The sequence below is a fragment of the Drosophila simulans genome, chromosome 3L (genome assembly GCF_016746395.2).
Source record: "Drosophila simulans strain w501 chromosome 3L, Prin_Dsim_3.1, whole genome shotgun sequence".
Lineage (NCBI taxonomy): Eukaryota > Metazoa > Arthropoda > Insecta > Diptera > Drosophilidae > Drosophila > Drosophila simulans.
The window spans coordinates 9,075,962-9,094,709 of NC_052522.2; the positions used below are offsets into that span (position 1 = coordinate 9,075,962).

Genomic DNA, 18,748 nt, shown 5'->3' on the forward strand with positions numbered 1-18,748 from the left:
CGAAACTGTAACAAGAAATTGTAGAGGAAATAAGCCACAAATAGTGACTTTTATTATTGGCAACCATTCCATATTATTTTACTATCTCATACATTCTCGTAAAGATGAAATCTCTGCATATATTAGTTATGGAAAATGTTTACAGAAATAGTAAAACACAACTTAAATCGATATATTTCGCCCCGAAATATCAGATAAGCAATGCCCAAGTTCTGAATATTTATCCTTGAAAAATACATGAGTCCAAAAAATTCGGCAGAGCTAACGAGAACGAAGTTTATACATGCAGATGGGGCCCAGCTGTGTGCGGCCCACCTCAAATAAGCCGATTTAAAAACAATTTCAAAAATTAAACCATTATTAAAGCCGAGGGGAATGCAAACGTGAAAAGTAAAAAAAAAAAAATCCTCCCCACATATAAAACTGCGATCCAAAAATAAAATTCCAATAAGCGTGCGTTTTCGGTTGGCTCCAATGTGGGGGCGGTAAAACCTGGGAAAAAAGGCCAAAGGGATATGGAAAACAGACATTTTCGCGAATACCGACAACAGACCGACCGCCAGAGTCACACAACCAAGCGGGCAGTCATTCAGTCAGCCTGAGCTCTGCAATTTTAAATAATTAACAATAAAAAGCATAAAACAAAAACGTAAACAAAAATAAAGCAGCTAAGGGAGCGAACAGCGTACAAAAAACAACATGCATAAAAGACATTTAAAATAAGCGCAAAATCAGCACAAAAACATTCAGCGAACCGAAAGGATAACGACTGGGGGATATGCGCCAAAGGGTGTGTGCCGGGGCGGAAGGGTCGGAAGGGGCGGCAGAGGCGTCAGGTGAAAGGGGGCGTGGTGGGCGTGCAGGAGGACAGGTGGGCGGCGAGGCGCAACAATAACTGCACAAGCTGCTGGCACAGTGACACACTGACAACGCACAAAGACAACAGCACAAGAGGATTCGCAGGCGGAGACACACGCACGCACACACGCATATAGACCAGGTGTACATATTTGCATACAGTTCACTGGGCACACACACTCACTCACTCACTCGCACCCACACACACACACTCGCACACACACACTCGAACAAATGCGAGCCTCAGCGGAAAGTGAATGAAACGCGACAGTTGCCAAGTCGGCTGCCATTGTGCCAGGTGCCAGTTGCCAGTTTACCTGTTGCTACAGTGCAAGAAAATACTGTAAATCATTGTAATTGTGGCGGCATAAATGAATTGTTTTTTATCTGATAATTAGCCTTGCCAAAATATATTTAATAAAAAAATATATTAATCTAGTCAAGGTACTCACATCTTCTCTTTAAAAATCATAATAAAATCCTTAGTTAAATTGGGTTTACCCAAGAAACAATATATAACGATTTTATAACGTCAAGAAACGTCATTATAATAACTTATACTAAAATACTAATACCAATATACTAAAACTTTAGTTTACTTGCTACGTTTCAGTTAGAAAGTTGTTTAGCCATAATTAAAAGGTATCTTTTGTACGTTAGTACAATTTCAAGGCAATAACTTTCCAAATGAGTGACTTGCCTTAGTCTTTTCTCCGCGTGCATTTGTCAGTTTTCCAGGTGTTGGGGACACGTGCAGGCCAACGCGTGCCGGAGTGAATAGCTATAGCTTGGGGGTGGTTCAAAGGGCGGTCTTAAAAAATACACACTAATTTGCCCCAATAAGCAGGAAACGTTTAATTAAGCACACAAAGCCGAAAAATTTAAGCGACTTACACGGGGCACAATTTGCATGATAACCCAACACGAAATCTCCCCGAAAATCATCTGATATATTTAACATACTTTAACACAACCTTTTTGCTTTCTGCCCAAAAAAAAAAACAAACTCATCGCTGACCCGAAAATATATGCAGGCAGCACAAATTATGCAAATGCTGCGCTAAGTGCGGCAAAATGCTCGCAATGCCAGCGACGACAAGCTACAACTACAACTACAACTGCAGAAAATAAGCGGAAAAGCAGAATTAGCAGCAGCAACAACAACAAGAGGAGTCCTGTTCCGCAGGAATAGCAAGGATATAGCAATATAACAACAAGGCAGCACCGCCAGCATCAGCAGCAGTATCAACGGGCTGCAAAATGCGCTTTGGCTTAAAGTTGAGCTGCCTTTGGCCAAGCTTTTTATTATGGCTAACATGGAGCAGTGGCGGCGGTGGAGGTAGATGGTGGGGAGTCAGCGCACAGCCATCATTAACCGAGAAAATCCCATTAGGTGAGTAACCGTAACCGTAAGCCCAATGCATCTGACAGCGACCCGAGCTGCAGGATCAGCCACCCACCCACTCCTGGCATCCTGGCATCCAGCTATTCGTGTCCTGGTTTTGTCCTGGCACTTACTCTTATTTTATAAACGTTCAGCTGCACACGCCTCAGCTTGCTGGGAAATGGCTAAAACGCGCAAAAGTTCCCCATTTCCAAAACTCTCAAGGAGAATACCTTTTCGGACAAAAAAAATATTGATTCAATAACAGGCTACGTTAAAAGTTTTCAAGTGCTTGGGCTAACCTTACCTTAAAATGTGTATCTACTATGGAAAAGAATGGAATTTCAAAATGAATTTTCAATTTATAATTGCTGCATATATTTCGCGCAGTTAACTTGTATTCGAAGATACATTTTTTGTAAGCTAAGAAAGGACATTATTTTTCAATAGATAAAATCCGCTTGCTGTTGTTCTTTGTCCGAGAAATCATCTACCAAAATGAAGTTTGCAAGGAGTCAGTTTCATTCTATTCCATTTTATTCCTCAATTTTTTTGTTGGCCACTTTGAAAGCTGAAACGCCACGCTTATTAGCTTGCTGCAAACGCCACTTAAAAATTGGCTCAAATTGCCCACCACAACAACAGCAACAACGAGAAAAACAACAGTAGCCTGAAAGGCGGCAACAAAGTTTTCCCAAAAAAAAAACAAAAACAACACAAAAAATAAAGCGAAGAAAAAATTACAAGAGCAACAACACAAATAAAATTCGAGCGCAAAAGCAATTACAAAGTTTAAAGTGCCTTTGCTTTGAACTTAATTGACAATTTCGATGGAGCAGCTACCGCTACCCCAAAAAAGCCCAAACTTTTACCCAAGTCGAGCACTAACAGCAATTTTACACATCTTTGCATGTTGCTGCTGCCGCTGCTGCCTTTCACCTGAAACAGGTGCCATTTTCGAGCAGGGAACCGACGAGGTGCAATCGGCCTTCAAGTACGCGATGCTCAATCACAACCTGAACGTCTCATCCCGTCGATTCGAGCTGCAGGCCTACGTGGATGTGATCAATACGGCGGATGCCTTTAAATTGTCACGACTGAGTAAGTATCTAAGTAATTTTCTGAAAATCTATTGATTAAAACAAGAACACAAAACTCGCTCGTTAGGCGTTATTGAATTTTGACGCACCTTTGAATTGAATTCATGAGATGCAGAAATTGCTGAAATGTAGCAAAAAAAATGTGATAATTATGCGCATTTTTAGCAAGTCTGCCATTATACATATTTTGTTATTTTTTCAATTTCCTTGGAACTCGGTCTACATTTAGCTATCATTGGAATTTCCTTCTATATTCTGTTGACTTTAATTGCAAAGGATCCAAGTCAGCGCTCTTTATGCATTGCAACTATTAGAATATTGATGCAGCTCATTTAAGCAGTACCTCATTAATTAGAATTTGCTTTCATTGAATGTCTAAAACAAATGATTCAATATTAAAACAGATATAAATGTCATAAATGTAACTTAAGTCTATCTATTATGGTGTGCGCAGTAGCCCAAGCTTAAGATTTATCAAACATTCAATAAATTACATGGAATGTTATGTCATACTTGTATGTCCTCTTCCCGTTCATTCCTTGCAGTTTGCAATCAGTTCTCAAGGGGCGTATACTCGATGCTGGGAGCCGTTTCGCCCGACTCCTTCGACACACTGCACTCCTACTCGAATACCTTCCAGATGCCCTTCGTGACGCCCTGGTTTCCCGAGAAGGTGAGCCCATTAAGACATTAATAAATATTAAAGCGAGTGGGACCAGAGCGAGTGCCAAGGTCGTTTGGCTATTTAAATATGAAATATTAATCATACGCACTGTTGGCTCGCAATATAAATTGGTAACCTTGAAAAGCGCACAAAGCGCACAAAGCGCACAGTCCAAAGCCCAAAGCCCACCCAAAAAAGCACTCCACCAGCACAGCTGGGCCAGTTGGAAAATATTTATAAGCCGCCCAGGTACAAATCATTATTAATACTAGCGAGCTGGGACCAAGTCGGTCAACCTGGCCACTTGTTTCTAATGATGTCCTGGCCCAAGCCGGCTGGTTGGTTGGTTGGGTTGGCTGGCTGGTGTTGGTGTCGTGTGCGTGCGCTTTAAAAATTTATAACACACTTTTGGCCTCGCTTAGGCCGTTCGCCCAATAAATCAACCAGGCAAATGCCCGAAACGAGCCCAAAACCAGAGCTCCAACAACAATGAGCACTCAATAATGATTCATGTTTACTAACTCGCCATGTCCTTGCTCCTCCTACCCAACGCACTCCTCCGCCTCCTCCTGCCCACTTCTCCAACCGATTTGCGGCTGTTTTCCATAATTTTCGCGTTTTAGGTGCTTACGCCATCGTCTGGCTTCCTCGACTTTGCCCTCAGCATGCGCCCGGATTATCATCAGGCCATCATTGATACAATACAATTTTATGGCTGGCGCAAAATAATTTATCTCTACGATTCCCACGATGGTGAGTACAGCCAGCATGCATACTAATACATGGCCATCAACAGATATATAGATACATTCGCAGAATGGGGATGCGGATTCGAAGGAAGCTGAGCGACTCAATAAGCATTTTTCCGCTTTCGCTTCTTGCAACCTCATCTATGCAAACTATGTAGTCGGGGTCGGGAAAGGGACTTTATATAAATTACTGTGCGAAAAATTTTAAATATTTTATATTAATATTTAATAATTAATTGTTCATGTCAACTACATTTTCGGACTATTTCAAACTTATTCTCAATTGTTTAAAAACTTTCAAAAGCTCAAACACTCATATAAACTTTCCATCTGAGTAAGAACGAGTAAATAATTCTTACTTAAAATATTTGTAGAATATTTTTAACAACTAAGCAATATAATTAGCAATTTTAGTCAAAAACAGCTCTTTAGTTTTCTGCCAGTGAAATTGTAAGCACTCCGCCTTCCCTTCTTCACTGCAGCGTAAATTTGCTTTGTTATAAGTTTCTGCAAGCATTTTCCATTTATCCAGTGCATAAATAAAGTTTAATGACACAGCCGTCTGCATTGAGGTCCCCTTTCTCCATTTCTCCATTCTCGCTTCTCGCTGACATTTTGCGCCATTGGCAGTTGGACAATTGGTTTATGTGGCCACCGACGACGAATGGTTGGGGGCATGAAGAGATGTCCGGATGGATGGAGTCTAGTGTCTGGCTCTTGCGTTATTATTATTAATGAATGCCACGTGAAAATCTTTTGCGGTGGCCAACAGCACTCAATCAATTCGAGCCAGTTCATAATCTCCGAGCCCCCCGCCCGGATTCTCTGTCTATGTCTGTGTTTGTTAATCTCTCTTCATCCCGCTTTCACTTCGTGCATGTGTTGGTGTGTATCTCATCGGCTGTTTTAAGCCGTGCCAAATGCTTAGTGGCACTCAATCAACTCTGTGGCTTCTTGTTAGCAGCTTAATAAAATCTGATTGCCGGCATATGACTTTAAGGCCATAGTGCGATATATGGCCAATTAATAGTGATGGGGAAGACAAAATTGCTTGGCCGTTTTTCATTTTTCATAAATTTCCATTTCGCCGGCTTGGTTTATGGTCATGTTTACAAGGCAACTTCTGGCACGTAGCGCCTACGCCTTCTCAACGTCCTATTGTTTTTGGCCAGGCAACTGTTTTGTCCTGGAATGGCTTCCTCCTTTTGTTTATTCAACGCGCCAACGAGTTTATTACAAAGAAATAGGAAAAACATTTTGCGCCTTGCCTTGAATGCTCCAAAAAAAAGAACACTATTTATGGGCAATGGCCGGCTTCAGATACGATTTTTCGAGTGGCGTGTAGAACAATCACAACAGAAACAACCATCGATGCAAACACAAACAATATTTCGTTATGGGTTTTTCCCCCCCGCTCCTTCCACAGAATCTAATTCATGCGAAGTGGGCCAGCGGCTTATAAGTTTATTCTTGCTTGTATTTACGACTTGGCCAAGAAATTGGCTTACACACATTTTCCTTTTAGCTGTGAAATTATTGTATTTGCTGGCCGCTCTCGCTGGGATGCCGGGAAATTCCAATACGTGCTTGCCCAGCGGCTATGCTTCATTTTATTTACGCACAGTCTATGTGTGCGCGAGTGTGTGAGATTGTTCACTAAAAAACACTTGTGCCGCCGCCGGCTATTGGATTTTGCAGACAAGAAAAGTGGGCGGGACATCCACAGGTCATTAAAGAAATCCGCACACGAGATTCGCGGCTTGCTCTTGAGCGATATTCATTTTTCGGCAGCTTAGCCTTTAAGTCTTAAATTGATGAGTTTGCTAATGCAGGTCCATATAGATAATTCGAAAATAAGGTTAAGCGTCTTAGGTTGGACTTTAATTGGTAATTTGCCTAGTTTAAGGTGAACTCTTAACTTTCGATCAGATGTTAGGGATGTAGATTTAAAAAACAGGCGTTTATATGAAAATGATATACATTAAAATATACCAAAAAACCCCACTTTGTGTCGTACAATCCTATCGCTTTCCACTTGCACGATTGAAATGGCAAAGAGCAGCAGCACACAAACCGAGCTGAAATAACTTCATTTCGAATGGGGCAATGTGGCAAGTTGGCAACTTGGTTGGTGGCCCATCCTTTTGACATGCTAACTGCTCCGAGCAGCTGTCCCGCTTCCAGTCATCGACATCATCCAAGCCAGCCACGTCAAATGAGCCGTATAAGCAAATTTCCCACAGACAGGCAGTGCCAATGAATCGCAAAGTATTTGCACGTACGAGACACTAGAACAAATGACATGCACAGGCAAAAGTGACAGGTGGCGATGCTCGGCTAGCCGGTTTCCAGCCAGATGCAAGGATCCTTGAGACAGGCCAAAAAAAAAAAAAAATCACTTTGATTCGATATTTGTTTTATTGTTCTTTCGGTTCACCAAATCATTAATTTGTTCTTTTTTACAAGGGAGTGGGAAGAATGTTATTTCGCTTGTTTTCTATAAAGCCAGAACCCAATTTTCCGTGACCCCTTCAGTCTGCCACGTTGCCATCGATATTTCTGTATGAAAAAGCATACAATCAACAGTATGCAATGAAAGTAAATGTCTTACTTACATGTACGTATGTATACATACATATATATTTATTTATGTATATGTGGGCCATGTGTGTCCTGGCAGCTGCCGAAAATGAAGAAGAAATCTGGGAATAAAGAAGAAACGCGTTGGGTTGGCGTGGTCCTGCCCATTGCCGTGTTAACAGCACATTGACTTGCCGTGAAATGAAATTTATTACGAGGGGCAGGGCGAGAAATAAGAATAAACATTCCACGCAGGAGTCACAGATACAAATACGCAGCAGACAACGGCACAGATACAAATACAGATACCAAGAGACAAATACGTAGATACTTGTATTTGTGTGTATGCGTGTCCTGGTGCGTGAGCTCTTTTAAGGACATGTGAGAATTCGCTTGCTCATGCTGCAATGAATACGTCAGCAGTTCCACGATTGACCACTATTGTTTATTAAAGACACCAAAGTCAGCGCCTAAATCTATTAAAGTTGAACCCTACGGCTAATCAATGCGACCCTTGAACCCTAACTGCAGAATTATGCAAATGGTTTTCGTTTATAGATGAAAGACTTGATTGTCTTTTGGCCCAAAAAAAAAAAAATAGAATCCCCATCGATATCTACATCAAATATGTATATGGCATACCAGTTCGATGTTCAATATGAGTGGTTTGTGGGGATATAAAAATCTGAAAAGAATCTGCGCTAGAGTGGGCATCATGAATAATAAGCGAGCGCTGATTGTTGCCACCATAGAGCGTGTTACATAATTTAAATCACAGATGAATTTGCATAAACTGCGTCAAATGGCAGCGCAAATTGCGTTAAGACAACGACAACGAACAGAAGTCCTTGGCCAGAAAATGGAGACGAGGCCTCCAGTTCCGGCTGACTGCCATTAATTTAACCATTATGGGGTTTACGGCGCTTTCACTTTCATGTTATTTGATACATTTAATGCTGCCAGCTACCGCTTTTCCCCATCCCCCCCTCCTACACCCCTTTCGAGGCCATTGAAAACATATGCGCAAAGCCTTTGAGCTTGTCAGCATAATTTCCCCCAGTTTTCCCGCCAGTAACCGAACGAGGCCGCCAAAGACGACGCAGTTTGTAAGTAATTAAAGCGGCAAAGTTTTTGATAGCACAACAGGCAGGACGAAACGGAGACCAGTGAAAAACCATAACAAGCTGCTAAATTGGGGCGTGGCCCGCCCTCTGGTGTATCCTAATTACGGGCAGTTAATGCATAAAATATGGAATATTTGGTTTTGCAGTCAATCGGGAAATGAAAAACCAGCCGACAGCAATGCTTTCCCTATGGCCATCACTTTTTCCGCAACTTTTCTCGTTGTAATTACATTTGTTTATCCACAATTTAGCATCCCCTGTTGTCAACTTTCTCCATAAAATATGCTGCCGAATGTCTTAGTTGTTGGCCGTGTGTGTGATATCTGATGTCCGCATCCGGATCCGCATCCGTATCTCTTGTCCTATCTGTGTATCTTTGCATCTGCGTGATGTGAGCCGGTGTCGCTATCAAAGGCAGCAAAACTTCATTTCCGCAAAACTAACTTTTGTTTAACATAACAAATTGTCTTGTTTACTTTTCGCATTCGAGTGAAAGTTGGGCGTGGCTCTGTGGCTGTGACAGATTTGCATAGCCACTGGAGAGATAGTGGCCAAATTGAGTGGCAGCCAAAGCCCTGCAATCTTCTTCTCTAGGCACTTTTCAAATTCAATTTCGATTCACTTTTTTTTCTTTGCTACTCGAAAACAAATTGAATTTGGCCCGGTGGTTTCCAAAGAAAAAATATATATAATTGGAAATTAAATTCGTTACATAAACGAAAATGAAAGAGCAGCGGCCACAATTCGAAATAAAACAATAAAAACGAACGGAAATGCTCGAACACACACAAAGATACGAGAGCGGATGGGGACTTGAATACGGATACGGATTCGAATTGGGAATCGGGGAGGGATGCCAATTTCGAGCCATAAAGTCGATAGGCAAACGGGAAATCGGGAATCGGGAAGGTCGAATTATATGCGGCGGGGTGAGCCACAAAAATGTTTTCATATCAAAAATGAAATAAAACAAAATCCTCGGCCGCAACAGCATGCTCTTCAATTACACTTTCGATTTTCCGATTTCGCACACACACACACACATGGATACACACGCACATACGCATACCCCAAATCCGAGCGGCAAATCTCAAATCGAAAAAAGCACAAAAATCAAATCCAAACACAAGCCATGCGAATGGAAGCGAAATGGATGGGGTTCGCTGGAGAGGAGGAAGTGCTAGCAAATGAAATTGTATAAAAGGCAAGGCAGAAAATTTATTGCACAACGAGCGGAGCGCACAAAAAATGGCCGCTCACTCATCCACACGGACACACTCACACACACACACACACACAGAAACACACACATTTAGGAGATATAGAATCGGGAGTCTCTGCATTATTCAGGACAATTTGATACCCCAAAAAAGATGTATGCCACTGCGACGAGTGGCGATTTTCATCCTCTGACCCGAGTTGATTGGAGTGTATGCGTATGCAGAGTGCTTTGCATTTAGAAATTCCGTCTTAATAAAACCGTACAAGCTGTAGTTACTTAACAATTTATCTATTATTAGTATTATATTTCAGCAGATATATACATATATTTGAAAAAACCTAAAAAGGATGTCACTGAAATTCTTCGCTTTTTGAAATTATCTCTAAAGATGTCTACCAGTCTGCAAAAATGTATATCTTGTCTAAAAGTATCATAGAAGCAAGTTTTAAACAGGATTAAAAACAATATGCCAAGTCAATTGGCAAGTCCAAGGACATAGAATATTATAGTTTTGTGAATGAATATTGAAGATATTTCTCTCTCTCAAATTTCGTATTGCCCGAACTACCCATGGATACCCTAAAACTTCCGAATATATATGTACTGTACTCCCCACATAGTGCAAATCAAAGCAACAACAAATTGGAAAAGTATTGAGTACGGTACGCCCGTGCGTAGCAGTGGGCGTGGCAAGTAGCAACAACAGCAACAGCGATGTCTAAATCAAAATCCAGCAGAAGCCAGAAGCAAAAAGCAAATCCCATTTTATCCGCAAACATAAATTGAAGGCGCATTGGAGTTGCACCGCCATGTCTCATGCGACATCCACCGAGAGCCAGTCGAGATTTCACCATCCTCTCACTCAGTTTCCTTGCTGGCTTTTCCTTGGTTTTCCGCCGCTCCTTCACATTTCCCCCCTCGTCCTTCGCCTTTCTTTGTTTGCTGCGTAGCTGTAATACAAATCATCTGTCCGTCTGTCTCTGAGGCTATCTGTTTGTACGTTTCCTTCGGTCCCAGGCGCATTGAATCGTTGAGTTTTGACTCGTAAAGTTTGAGGAAAGTCCTGCGGGAGGACGGCAAGAGGAAGAGCTGGAGGAGCTGAAGCTCGGTTTAAGTGCGAATGAAAGCAGTTAGTTGCAGCCATAACTCAATAAGCACAAATGCAAATTGCGCTGCCAGAGGAGGATTCTCCTCTCGTTCGCATATCGTGCTAACTATGGAGCCGAGGATAATGCCGGAATACGGTATACTGTATACGAAGGCCCACAAGGATAACGACGTTCCTGCCAAGTGGTCCAAAACTTGGCCTTGCCTCGGGGCCCTGGCATTGCAAACATGCCGCAGTTGGCCTAAATTCTGGGCGGCCCATCCAGAGGTATCTGCTGGATACGCAGTGGCATGTGCGCATCCTTGTATCCGTTTTCGGTAAATTTCAAATTGAAACTGATTTTGCTCCTTTGGCTTTTGTTTGTGGAGGGGGTGATGAGGGGAGTGGGGCCGAGTGTGGCCTATTTTTAGACAAAGCAAATGTTAAGGGCCAGGCGACAAAGAAAACTGGAGCGTTGTGTAGGCGGATTGGAAAAGATTTAGTCGGAAAATAAATAAAATCAGAAATTTAAAGTGAAAGTGCTTAAATATGGCCATTAAACGAAAGAAATTCAATGAAAACTCAAAAGATCATAGTGATATCAATCTATTCGTAATCCTTTTTGAGGAGCTTACATTCTAAAAAGCAAATGAAGGCCGAGGAACATAGTTCTTTCAATTTCAGTTTTGCTTGGTAACACTATTTAATCGATTATGCATAATTTTTTTAAGTGTGCACTAGATCTCAAATTGCTTTAACTAATAACAGTTTCTTTTGAAAAGGAATAACAAAAAAACTCTTGATGGCTTATTATTACCACAAAAATAGCACCTGAATTGCACTTTATTCTTATCGCAATGAGGTCTGGTCACAATTCTCTGGAAAATTGAGATAAGCGCAGTTGATAGCATCAGCTGATTAGCAGCGGTTTCAATAAAATAAGGAGCTTACAACCGAATTAAATTCAATTCACTTCAGACGAGCTTTTCGCATAAGCAGATTTCGGCGTGAATAACGCGACGCATTTGATTTCTCGTCGGGTGGATTGGATGGTTATGGGTATATAGCCCCTTGTCTGACCCCCATCCAAGCCTTTGGGCTTCCTGTGAGTTGCAAATGTTCGTCTTGTTGATAAGGGACTCGGGGCTTGGGCGTCCAGGGACCCAAGGGCCCGGGGCTTATTCCTTTCCAGTGGCTAACGACTCGCAAAACTGTTGATGGCCGTAATTTGTGTGCCCTCAGCTAATGCATCTATATATCTGGATCTGGATCTGGTCATATGACCGGATGGCCCAGAATGTGTGTAAATTTGCCCCGAAACTCAGTTAATAAACAGGATCACACTTGATAACCCCTCCTCACTACCGCAGGTCTGCTGCGCCTCCAGCAAATATACCAGGGCCTGCGGCCCGGCAACGAGTCCTTCCAAGTGGAGCTGGTCAAACGCATCTCTAATGTCAGCATGGCCATCGAGTTCCTGCACACGCTGGAGCAGATCGGCCGATTCGAGAACAAGCACATCGTCCTGGACTGCCCCACGGAAATGGCCAAGCAAATACTCATCCAGCATGTGCGTGATTTGCGACTGGGCCGTCGCACCTACCACTATTTGCTGAGTGGTTTGGTAAGTGTTACTGCCCCACCAAAAACCCAACCAGCAAACACCCGAGACAAAGGCTAGAAACGATCCTGAAACCAAATTACATCAGGGATTAGTAACAACAAAATTGGCAGTATGTTTTTATTCATAAGTTAAAGGTTTTTCTTTTGATTAAAGATAGATGGTTCACATATATTCCATATCATTAATAAATTAGTTTAAATGAATATTAAGACCAAAATATTTGTAGACATTGTATCGCACATCAGTTAATTTGTGATTCAAATAACCACATGAACTTCATAAATAATGTATAATTATAATTTCATAATAGGGTTCATTTAACGTGCATAAAATGGCTTATATTAATATTTTGGTATTTTTAACTCATAAAGGACTGACCCCCCTGCTTTTACCGATTCCTCGCACTGTAGCCTTATTAACCCAATTTCAATTCCATTGTCTTGCATTGCAGGTCATGGACGATCGCTGGGAGAGCGAGATAATCGAATTTGGCGCTATTAACATCACGGGCTTCCGCATCGTGGACACGAATCGGCGGCTGGTCCGTGAGTTCTACGACAGCTGGAAGCGCTTGGACCCACAGATGAGTGTGGGCGCTGGCCGTGAATCGATTTCGGTGAGTAGCCATAGTCAAAGCCGCTATCCGGTCCGAACGAGGCCAGCACACACTTATTAGGCAGTTAAATATTTGCGGGGTTTTAATGTTTGGACAGAGAGAAACAGAGAGAGAGAGAGACAGAACTGTAGCATAGTTTGCGGCGCTTTGTCGCCGCTTTGCGCTCTGTTTGCACTTGTGTTTGTGCCTCTGTTTGTGTTGCGTGTAGTCAAATACTCGTCTAGTATTCTAGTATTCCGGCGACAGATTCCAGATTTCACTTTTTCCAAGCGGCCAGGAGACAGATAGCTATCGCACAACTTGCAGTCAAAGGCACATGTGTCCTTGTCGCTGCTGCTCCGTTGTCCTTGTGAATGCTGCCGGGACACAGACGTATACACTATGGCAAGAGATAGTTAACAGAACTAGGAAATAAACTTGCTTGCATTCAGAGAACTGTTACACAAAAGTACAAACCTTTATACTTAAAATTCCTTTTCGTCTCTACTTGTTTTCCACATAAAGCATATAGATGTTTTATTTGCCTCATTTTCATGCATATTTAGATGCAAATTTTAAAATTTATACTTTAAAGCGAGCCCTAATCATTTTAATCATGTTATAGACTTACTGTGGCTAAGCTAAATTTCTTTTAGTGTAAAAAGGACAGCCTTGCGGCAGCAGCAAGTTGGTTTATTTTGCGCTGGCTGGCTGTTTATATTTGTATTTCCTTGGCATTATCCTTGTTGACAAAGATTTCACTTTGTGGCGCTTAAACGTTAGTTGAATTCAGCTGCAGGACAGTTCTCTCCGGTCCGGTTCTGTATGGTCCGGTCCGGTTCTGTATGGTCCGGTCCGGTCTGAACCGTTGTCCTTGCTATTCAGTCCGTTCCGGTCCAGCGGACCGCTGCTCTCTTTGGCAGCACTTGTTTGTTTTGTTGACTTGCGTGTGTGTGCGAGTGTGTATGTGCTGGGGGAAACTCACATTAAAGCCTTTGTGTGGCATTCCCTTTTCAGTTCACTCATTCCGTGTTTGCCCAACTGCCAGTAGGCCAGTTTAAGGACTCGCACATCCAGTCAGCCAGCGGCGAAATATTAAATCAAAGTTATGCCCGCTCTTTTGTGCGGGTTAATCTGCGACACGTTTCGTGGATGAACTCTCCCGGGGGCCTTGGGCTAGCTAGCTTAACCCCTAGTTGCCCAACACCTGCTGCTCCGTTGGGCTAAATAAGGCAAAAGATAGCTCTGCCCCAGAGGGCAATGGCTCGCAAAATTGTGAATAACAGCGTGTAATGCACTCATTAAATGCCAGCAGCTAAACCACCTTACCAGTAATGAATCCACGAGGGGCTCTATTGACTGTCATCCACACCCACCATCCTATCCTTTTGGATTATTCCCAAATTAATGCTTTTTGGCAGAGTTTATATTAAACACCTGGATACCCTATTCATAATTATCATATTTTAAATAATATTTTAAAATTTGTTTTAAATGCTAAACAGTTTAAGTACAGCATTTTTTTATAATTATTTATTAAGAATTCTCGTCTGAATTTGAATTTTCATCGTAAATCTTATGATTTATAATAATAATTTTATAAGATTCAAATTAAAGTACTTGTAATATAGGAACTACCCAACCATTTGCAAATCTTTTAATCGAAACCCCCACATTTTTCTTTAATCAAAAAATCTCAGGCCCAGGCAGCGCTCATGTACGATGCCGTTTTCGTCCTGGTGGAGGCGTTCAACAAAATCCTGCGCAAGAAGCCCGACCAGTTCCGGAACAATGTGCAGCGTCGCAGTCAGACGCTGATGGTGGCCCAGGCGGCGGCCTCCACGTCCAGCGATGGCTACAACTACAGCGCCAGCGGTGGAGGTGGTGGCAATGGTGGTGCGGGCGGTGGATTCGCTGGTAGCGATTCCGGAGGATCCGGTGGCATGGCCTCGCGAGCACTGGACTGCAATACGGCCAAGGGCTGGGTGAATGCCTGGGAGCACGGCGATAAAATATCGCGTTATTTGAGAAAGGTGAGCTAGAAGCATTGATGTTCGCGACGATGATGTGGACACAATGTACCAACATCATCGACATCGATACACCTGCCAGCCGTGCAAACTGACAAAGCAATTAAGCACATATACGCCAAAAACCCACCCACTTCCTCCCCCACAATGCTCCTATTTTACGGCCCAGTCGGCACTACAGATATCTCTCTGTTGGTATCTTTACCTTCGCAGGTGGAAATCGAGGGCCTAACCGGGGACATCAAATTCAACGATGACGGCAGGCGCGTCAATTACACGCTGCACGTCGTCGAGATGACAGTAAACAGCGCCATGGTATGTCTTTTGTGTTCTCTGCTTTGTTGTCTAGTGTAGTTTGGGGCTGTGTGTAATGGTCCGCGCGGCGTTAAGCCATCCGGGAAAAAGTTAAGGCCGTTGCTCTGTTTTGCACTGGGCCACATCTGGGGACTAGTTTTCACTTGGCTATTTTCGGAAGGGGAAATGGCAGGCAGCTTGGCTGTTCTAATTTGAGTCCAGAATTTAAAGTTCGATTTAGGAGCATAAGAAGTTTAGCCAAAAAACAAATCTCAACTTTTCAATCTATTACTATAAGTGAAACAAACAGCAAATTATACAACTTTTAGTCTAAATACGCAGCACTCCGTGTTAAGTCGAATTAAAGTTACAACTTTATTCAACAATATATTAATTTTGGAAGTAATGCAGTTTTTACTGTAATTACATTTTGTAACTTACCCAAATGAACAACTTCAAATGAAAATAAGCTGCCCTTTCTGTTGTTCTCCGTTGAGAAATGGAAAATAATTCAGAGTTAGGCAAATATCGATTCGGTTTGCTCCCATGTGGGGATCTAGGTGTCGATGTCTGCATTATTTATGGCCTGCCCAGCTCAGTAATTTATAATCTTTGGGGGCATCTTCTTCGTTTCTGACAACCCAGGTCAAGGTGGCCGAGTGGAATGACGATGCCGGACTGCAGCCCCTAAATGCCAAGTACGTACGATTGCGTCCGCACGTGGAGTTCGAGAAGAACCGGACCTACATCGTGACCACTGTCCTGGAGGAGCCCTACATCATGCTGAAGCAGGTGGCCTTCGGTGAGAAGCTGCACGGCAACAATCGCTTCGAAGGATACTGCAAGGACCTGGCCGATCTGCTGGCCAAGGAGCTGGGCATTAACTGTAAGTGAATGCGCGATGGGCGATGCCCTGCTTAATCGGCCGTAAGGGCAAGCCCGCTCACGATAGCCGTGCACTCAAAGAAAAATGTTGTGCCTGAAATAATTTATAATTAATGAGAATGAAATTTAGTAAATAAACTACATTCTTTAAATTCCGAAAAATGAATTGCTGTAACTTTATAAATTAAAATAAGTTCTTGCCTAAATGGATCGATATTTTGTATAATCCCAATTTCTTCATGTGTGTGAATTGCAGACGAGCTGCGCCTGGTCAAGGATGGCAATTACGGCTCGGAGAAATCCAGTGCCCATGGCGGCTGGGACGGAATGGTGGGTGAGCTGGTGCGCAAGGTAAGTTCCTACGCCCGCGGCCATTCCGTGCTCCTTCCCGTTTCCCTTTTCGCATCCTCTGACACGAACCACCTACCAAATGAACTCCTTCGCATTGCAGGAAGCGGATATTGCGATTGCCGCCATGACGATTACCGCCGAACGCGAACGTGTCATCGACTTTAGCAAGCCGTTCATGTCGCTGGGCATCTCCATCATGATTAAGAAGCCAGTGAAGCAGACGCCCGGCGTGTTCAGCTTCATGAATCCTTTATCACAGGAAATTTGGGTGCGTATATGCTAGGTAGTTTCCCGTAGATCCCGGTTTCCCTATCCCATCCTCTTTCCCCTCTCCTTTGGCGGCATGCACTTTGCCTCATTGGCGCTCAGCGAAGCGTTGCACCTGGAGTTGAAGATTTTACAGCCGGATTTCGCGACTGCGATTGTGGATTGTCCAGGACCTGTATCCTCGAAGCCAAGAACATTTTACTCATTGCTATGGCACTTGGCACTGCCTCGAAATTTCTAATTATTTCCCGTCACCGAAAACTAAAAAGGACTCAGGCTAAACACATAGAGCAATGTGTTTATTTTCACTTTGGTAACGAGTCAAAATGTTGCAAAAATCGCGCTGCATACAAATGAGTAAAGTTTTTAAACAATTTCTTCATTTCTGCTTCTGTTTCGCCGCCGTTGCCTGGTAATTTTTACGCTTGCCAATTTTTTTCGCCCCTATTTTCATTATTTTCTACGCCGCCTTTTTTTTACCCGCCCGATGCGAAGAAGGCTGTGTCCGCTGCTCGGGGAAAAGTTTGCGGCAAAAGTTTCGACTTGTATATTTATTTCTTCTGGTTTCGGCTTCAACTTGGCACCACGTAAGCTCCCAAAGTTTAATAGAGTAAACGACAAAGTTTTTTGTGCTTTTGCCACTGTTTGCCTTTTTTAACATTACTCGCATAAACAGCAGCACAGCACTTCGTGTCCATGGGAGTTGTTTTCCCCGAAATTACGTGGCCGTCAAGTTTTAAATTTAACGCTAGTCTCTGGTCCGAACTTTGCCGCTCGAGGCTTGTTTAAATAATGGCAAGCCATCAAATTTGTATGAGCGTTTAGTTGATGTTTATGTTGCACCCGGGCGTTTCACATCCACTACTAAAAATGTTGGATGAGCGGCGGAAGGATAACTGGGTAGACAATTAAACAAATTAGATGGCCATATACCCATCTTTTGCCGACTGCTACTAATGCGCTGTAAATGCGCAAAATTATGGAGGCCGTTAAATTTACGCACAATAAAAAATTCATAAAAAGGGGCAGAGCCCAAATCAGAATCTCGAGAAGTCAAAGAGTGTTGACAGCGCGACAAACGCAAAATTAAATGCTAATAAAAGTCGGCGAACAGCGCGCCAAAGTGAAAGCTAATGCGTAATTTGACATGAGCTGAAAAAAATTACAAATGCAAATTAGTTTGCCGGGGTCGGGAGTAACTCAACTGAGCTCCGAAGATGCCAGCGAAAGTGTAGCGGGCCAAAAAGGAAAAGGCAAAAGCCAAGGCGCAAAGTTAACAAGCTAATAAAAAAGTCTTTTACAAAAAATTTATCATAAATTAAATGAAGCATTTCAGCTGCACACTCACTCTAACTCACCCACACACACACACACACACTCAAAGCGGCACAATCCTGCTTAGGAGCGTGTGAGTGTGTGTGTTCGTGTGAGTGTGAGTGTGGTGAAGCCATTCAGGCATATGAAAGCGGCGGCGTAAAACGACAAGGACACACCTTTCCTTCCGCACAAAGGCGCTTGCCATGGCAGCCATTCAGGTGCTGACAGCTCCCACACACACAAACACCTGGCTCTGCACTGAGCGAAAAAATGGTACAAGTTCATAAACATTTATATGTCACAGCCAGCTGTACAACTAAAGTGCTGAGTCAGAAATTAAATCTGTTAAGAACCTTTCTTCTGTATTATGTATTTAGCTGGTTCTTTACAAACAAATTAAGATACATATAAAATTATTTAACATTTACATAATCTTAGTAAATGTATCTGAATTGTATTCTACAAAAAACCCTATTGTCCTGTAAGGAACAATACTAAATGCTTAATTATGAGCAAAATCTCTATCTTATACTCGAAAATCTACGAGTACTATTTTGCAACCCATTTTTTTTTTCTCCGTTCTGTTGCTGCAACACCAACGGTGGCAAATGTTGCCG

At 42.7% G+C, this 18,748-nt stretch overlaps 1 protein-coding gene across 2 annotated transcripts in view; it reads left to right on the top strand.

The window, feature by feature from the left end:
• LOC6737393 (glutamate receptor 1) overlaps positions 1-18,748 on the top strand; it is a 28,842-nt gene that overhangs the window by 2,317 nt on the left and 7,777 nt on the right. Inside the window, exons 2-12 of one of the 2 annotated variants that reach the window (XM_016171177.3) lie at positions 1,893-2,251; positions 3,191-3,343; positions 3,888-4,015; positions 4,630-4,759; positions 12,139-12,392; positions 12,844-13,008; positions 14,688-15,020; positions 15,231-15,332; positions 15,957-16,197; positions 16,453-16,547; positions 16,648-16,815. In XM_016171177.3, coding sequence (XP_016031141.1) covers positions 2,119-2,251; positions 3,191-3,343; positions 3,888-4,015; positions 4,630-4,759; positions 12,139-12,392; positions 12,844-13,008; positions 14,688-15,020; positions 15,231-15,332; positions 15,957-16,197; positions 16,453-16,547; positions 16,648-16,815 — 1,902 coding nt within the window. In that variant the 5' untranslated portion in view covers positions 1,893-2,118. The remainder of the gene's footprint in view (positions 1-1,892; positions 2,252-3,190; positions 3,344-3,887; positions 4,016-4,629; positions 4,760-12,138; positions 12,393-12,843; positions 13,009-14,687; positions 15,021-15,230; positions 15,333-15,956; positions 16,198-16,452; positions 16,548-16,647; positions 16,816-18,748) is intronic. The other variant, XM_039293228.2, reaches the window with a different exon arrangement.